The 6,161-nt window shown below is 36.7% G+C and overlaps 1 protein-coding gene across 1 annotated transcript; it reads right to left on the reverse strand.

The window, feature by feature from the left end:
- Positions 1-809: 809 nt before the first annotated feature.
- On the reverse strand, positions 810-1,901 carry LOC130504753 (uncharacterized). The gene is made up of 3 exons (XM_056999381.1): positions 1,729-1,901; positions 1,520-1,629; positions 810-1,335 (listed from the first exon to the last, which is right to left on the reverse strand). Exons 1-3 carry the CDS (start codon positions 1,782-1,784, stop codon positions 881-883), a joined length of 621 nt encoding a protein of 206 aa, XP_056855361.1. The 5' UTR covers positions 1,785-1,901; the 3' UTR covers positions 810-880.
- Between the last annotated feature and the right edge of the window lie 4,260 nt (positions 1,902-6,161).

Genomic DNA, 6,161 nt, shown 5'->3' on the forward strand with positions numbered 1-6,161 from the left:
CATAAGTATATCTCAATTTTTAATAATTATGCAAAGATAATTATTTAAAAAATTTTGTAGTTTAATTATGATAGTGAGTATAATATTATTTTAAAAAATGCAAGCATTATGTTAAAAAGCCGAATATATATTATTTTTCAATTTTGTATGTCATTGAATTTATTGTTTTCATAATTATTTATTTAAACAATGTGAAGAATAAATATTTAGTTACTACGGTAAAAAGTATATTGAGTTGGTTAGACATTATGAAAATCCAATATTAAGCTTTATTATTTAGAAAAATAAAAATTATTTTATTCCATAACCAAACGTTCTTCTTCTGGTCCTCCATGGACACAGAATGCATGAGTAATTTAAGCAGACGTTATGAAGACGCTCTTAGATCTCTGAATCATAGACACTTTAGAATTTCTACTTACAATATGTCTTCTTCAAAGTTTCAAAAAAAAATATAGCTTCTTCGTCTTTCTCGAATGTGTAAGTCCTTAATGTGTGTTCTAGTGCACTTTTTTTTGTACTTCTTTTATAGATTACTTTGTTATCAGAATGTTTTGTCACCACACAATGCTCATCTAATTGGAGATGGTAATCTCCGATTAAGTAAACCATTAGTAGTTAATATACAGGACAATAGATCCTTTTCTTCAATTGCTTTCAAGCTTTCTCTTTTTGGAGTTCCCTTATTTGTTTGGTTAACCCCATAGCATTTCACGGCAAAACCCGAGACTTTTTTCTCCCACTTTCTTTTCTTTATTTTGTAAACCCAAACTAACTATTACATGCGTAATCTTGCTTATTCTTCACTCTTTTGATGAAGCTTTTTTTAAGTACTTCATTTCATTTCCACCAACATCTATACATGATTAAATACAAATTCTTAGTCCCTATGTATCTGCACACAAAAATAGCTTCCTAGCTTCAAACATGAACAAACCGAAGTTCTAGAATAAATAAATTCAAGTGGAAAAAAAGGAAACAGGAACAGAACACGTCGAGAGAGAATGTCAAATTTTGCTCTAAGCTGTCGAGAGATGTCTTCAATTAGAGCACTGGCCGGTCCAGAAGTATTGTTATCAAGTCTAGCATCCTTCTCTTTCCAGATAAATACATTGCAGCTTGGAATTCTGAGTACTGTAAGTGCAATCGGAAAACAAATTGTTGTGTTGTCTCCCCGACCTGAGCACACAGAAGACACTGATCCGAACAAACTGTTGTATTTATTGGGCATTGTAGCCGAGATTTTGGACCCATTTTTCAGCTCTGCCACCATGTTTATGCTTCTTCTGATGAAATGCTTCTTGCTGAGTTTTCTCCGTAAAGAAACAAAACCACCTAGATGGATTTGTTTTGTTTGCAATTACAAAACAATCAGCAAAAAGTAAATCAACCGGTGTGAAATAGATAACAGATTTTTAAAAACACAAAATGACAATTACGATTAAGATTCTATATGGCGCATATATTTGTGTGAATACAATCGGTGAATCTAAAACAAAAAGTCGATCTAAAACATAACCTGAATCAACCAAGAGCATGTCGACGCCCATGAGCTCTCCACCACGGCGGAAGTTTCTGCCTCCCAGAAGCGGAGTAAGCGACTTCAACGGTGGCGGAGGAGCGGCCGCTCTGTAGATAAGAGAGAAGGACCAAAACGTTAGCCATATCTTTGATTTTCCGGATGAGTTTACAATGAATGAGAAGAGAATTCTGAAAGAGATAAACAACCTTCTTATAGTCGACTCTACCGACTTGCACATCAAAATATCACATTTAATCAACATCGTGTGTGATTGATTAATGAGGGTAGAGTTAAGATGATTGATAGAAGGGAAACGGAGATCGGCTGCCAGACGAAATCGAATCGCCAATATTCTCGAGTACGCGAGAAAGACTCTCAATAATCCTAATGAAAAACGCACCGTTTCTTCATGAATGTCTAATACTATAAGTCGATCAAACACAACATGGGCTTGACAGGAAAATGGCCCAATACAGGAAAGAATAAGTCGAAGTTTCAAAATTACAAACACGCTGCGTTTTAAAAAAGAGGACACGCGTCGCCTTATCCCAGCATTATTTGATGAGGTGGCACTCTAAGAAGAGAGTCTCCTTTTCTTTATAATAATAGATATATTTGGTTGACGTATTTTACTGTTTTGAACATTTAAAATAATCTATCAAAGTATTAAGGAAGCAGGGGAAGGTTAAAGTAAAAAAAAAAAGTAGGGGAAGGTTAATGCTTTATTAGACCACCGAGAAGTAGGGTGAGACTAATATTTGCTTTATTGTTTCTTATTAGAAGTCGGGGAAGTATACTGAAATGAGATATGCGAAATATTAGGTAGTTCAAGTGGTCTATTTTTTCATTTTCTAATACACCCTTAATGAGTTTTTAAATTGAAGGCAAAATCAATGGCACAAAAAGTAATATACCCTGTAAAAGTAGGGATAAATATAAAAAAAGATTCCTGATTTAATAGTATTGATTTATTGATTATTCTGTCACAAATAACAAATACATACATAATAGAATGGGAAGCAAATGGACAAATAATAAACTGCCGCGGAATGAGAAGCAAATGGACTATAAGCTATCTTAGGAAAATATGGCAAAAACATAAACTGGATTTCTTGTTTTTATCAGAAACAAAGTAAAACTTTGAGTTTGTGCAAGGATTCAATCACACTTTGGATACGATAATCTGGTCACAATGGACCCAACTGAAAGAAGTGGTGAATTAGCTCTATTTTATAATAATGAGTTTTAGATCAAGATTCTATATTCTAGTAATCGAATGATAGATGTGGAAATAGTGACTCTTGGTAAAAAGTATTTTTAACTTTCGTTAAGGGAACAAGTTTGGAAACGTTTAACTAGATATGGGCTAGCGAGATCAAAACCATGGTTTATCATTGGAGACCTAAATGAGATTACTGGCTCTGAGAAGTGCAGAATCTTTTATTCCTTTCAACAACATGATAAGAAATAGTGGTTTATTAAATTTTCCAGCCTGGAAAAACAAAATGTCATAGCAAAGAAGAAGAGGGAAGAGGAGAGGGGCAATGACGATTAGATGTCGTCTAGATCACACTCTAGCTAATGAAGATTGGCACACACTATTCCCATGTTTTTACACATAATATCTAGGGATGGTAGGGTCAGATCTCGCCCAGTAGTGGCTTACTTAGAAGACAAAGTTCCTAGACGGAGAGGGCAATTTCGTTTCGACAAGAGATGGATTGGACATGAAGGTCTTATGGACTCAATTGCTATAGGTTGGTCAGAAAATCATAGAGGCAGCGCTGAGGATATTGTTACAAATTAGCAATTTTCGTCATAAAATGGCTAAATAACAGGAAGGAAAAATTAATGAATAGGTCTCAGGAGAAGATTTTGGAGGTATCGAAAAAATTACAGGATGCGTACAAAGATAAAGAGGAATACTGGTTTTAGAAGAGTCGTAATATGTGGTATACGTCTGGAGATCTAATTACAAAATTTTATCATGCTTTAACAAAGCAACAGAGGGTTCAAAATAGGATTGTAGGACTACATGATGAGCATGGAAATTGGATCACGGAGGATGGAGGTGTTGAGAAGGTGACAGTGGACTATTTTCAAGATTTATTTAGTATCACTTCCCCATTAGAGTTTGATAGCTTCTTGGAGGAGATAACACCGTCTATAATAGCAACTGAGGAGGAGGTAAGACATGCTCTGTTTATGATGCATCCGGAGAAGATTCTAGGACTAGATATAATGACAGCTCTTTTCTTCCAACACTCCTAGAATATAATAAAGAATGATCTTTTAGAGATGGTGAATAATTATCTGGTTTCATGAGAAATGGACTCAAGGCTCAACATCACCAATATTTGTATGATTCCAAAGATGGAAAGGCCTACGAGGATGACATAACTACGGCCAATAAGCCTTTTTAATGTCGGGTATAAGATTATCTTGAAAGTGTTTTGCCAGCGATTGAAACAATGTCTCCCTGCACTTATTTCGGAGACCCAATCGACCTTTGTGGCTGGAAGGTTGATATCGGATAATATTCTTATAGCTCAGGAGATGTTCTATGGGTTGAGAACCAATAAAGCATGTCAAGAAAAGTATATGGCAATCAAAACGGACATGAGTAAAGCGTATGATATGGTGGAATGAGACTTTATCCAGGCTCTTCTACAGAAGATGGATTTTGATGCTCATTGAATAAAACTAATGATGGAGTGTATACCATCGGTTCAATATTAGATTTTACTAAATGGTAAGCCACGCGGCCTCATAATCCAACATAGGGGTTTACGTCAGGGGGACCCATTATCACCATATCTATTCATTATGTGTACCGAGGCTTTAATTGCAAACATCAAAAAGGCTGAGAGGAAGAAACAATTAACCGGAATGAAGGTTTCTAGAGCTTGTCCACCGATATCTCATCTGCTCTTTGCAGATGATATTCTCTTCTCTTGCAAGGCACAAAAAGAAGAGGGTCAAACCTTTCTCAGGATTTTAAAGGAGAATGAGGCTGTATCAGGTCAACAAATAAATTTTCAAAAATCCTCAATTCAGTTTGGACACAAGATTGAGGAATGCAGTAGACAGAAATTGAGGGATATTTTAGGAATTCAGAACCTAGGAGGAATGTGATCTTATATGGGACTTCCAGAGAATCTCGGAGGGTCTAAGATACAAGTTTTTGGATTTGTTCAGGAGAGTTTGAATAATACGATCAATGGCTGGACCTTTAAATTGTTTTCTAAAGGAGGAAAGGAGATTATCATTAAATCAGTAATTACATCATTACCAAATCATGTGATGTCCTGTTATCGCTTGCCAAAGGCTAACGCAAAGAAACTGACGAGTGCGGTAGCCCAATTCTGGTGGAGTCCAGGTGGCAGTACAAGGGGTATGCATTGGATGTCATGGGATAAAGTATGTTTAAACAAAGATGAAGGTGGCTTGAGCTTTAAGGACCTAACTGATTTTAACACGGCGATGCTTGGTAAGCTACTATGGCGTCTAAATGAGAGACCAAATACTTTATTCTCTCGAGTTTTTAAAGGACGGTACTTCAGGAATGCTTCACCACTGGAACCGATCCGATCATACTCTCCGTCGTACGGCTGGCGGCGTATTATTTCTACTAGATCTATGGTTAGCAAAAGACTAATTAAACGGGTGGGATCCGGCTCATCTATCTCTGTATGGAATGACCCCTGGCCCTAACCACTCGCCCGAGACCAGCAAATAAAAATCAACACAACATTTAACCCGGTCTTACAATTGACTCTCTTATTGACTAAGCTTAGCGAACTTGGAATCTACAGGAAATTCAGGCTTTAGTGGACCCTAAGGAAGTGAAAATAATAGAAAGGATACCACTAAGCAAGACTTATATGGTGGACATGGATGGATGGCATTTCACAAAAAATGGGAAATACACGGTCAAATACGGTAATCAAGTAGAAAAGGTTTATCTGGACAAGGAAAAAACAACTGCAATTTAAGGCCCCACACAGTTGATCTACTAAAAGAGTTTTGCTGGAAAATACGCTGCCCACCAAAGGTTAAGCACTTTTTATGGCAATTGGTGTCAGGGTGTATAGCAGTGAAAAAAAATTTGCATGCACGAGGTCTACAAGGGGATCTATGTTGCGCTAATTGTGGAGCTGCAGAGGAATCGATTAACCATGTGTTTTTCGAATGTCTTCTAACACGTCAGGTTTGGGCACTCTCACAAATACCATCAAATCCGGCTATCTTTTCCCACTGAATCCCTTTTCACAAATATGGATCACCTATATTGGAGGGTTCAACCAAAAATGGATGATCATCAGATTGCCGGATTTTATGGTACATCTAGAAAGGAATGAATAATAAGGTTTTTTAGTAATTTAGACATTGATCCCATGGAAACGCTAAAATTTACGGAAACGGAATCAACACTTTGGACGGAGTCACAAGTCTTGATTACACAGCGGGGACGTAGAAAATGTAAAGGTTTTAGATTTACCGTTAATCCCAAGGCGGTGGTGCTTTACAGATGGTTCTTAGAAAGATAATGATTTTTTTCCGGACAAGGGTGATATAGTACTTTAGAAGGTTTTGATGGTTTGATGGGAGCAAGTAATGTCTGGGAGAGCCTATCCCC

Source organism: Raphanus sativus, unplaced genomic scaffold, assembly GCF_000801105.2.
Source record: "Raphanus sativus cultivar WK10039 unplaced genomic scaffold, ASM80110v3 Scaffold1784, whole genome shotgun sequence".
In the NCBI taxonomy this organism is placed as follows: Eukaryota; Viridiplantae; Streptophyta; class Magnoliopsida; order Brassicales; family Brassicaceae; genus Raphanus; species Raphanus sativus.

Bases quoted from the DNA above. Each gene is read 5' to 3' on its own strand.
- LOC130504753 (XM_056999381.1), bottom strand. From the start codon at position 1,784: ATGTTGATTAAATGTGATATTTTGATGTGCAAGTCGGTAGAGTCGACT. The intron at 1,630-1,728 runs GTTGTTTATCTC...TCTTATCTACAG, and splicing joins GTAGAGTCGACTATAAGAAG to AGCGGCCGCTCCTCCGCCAC. The intron at 1,336-1,519 runs GTTATGTTTTAG...AAATCCATCTAG, and splicing joins CATGCTCTTGGTTGATTCAG to GTGGTTTTGTTTCTTTACGG.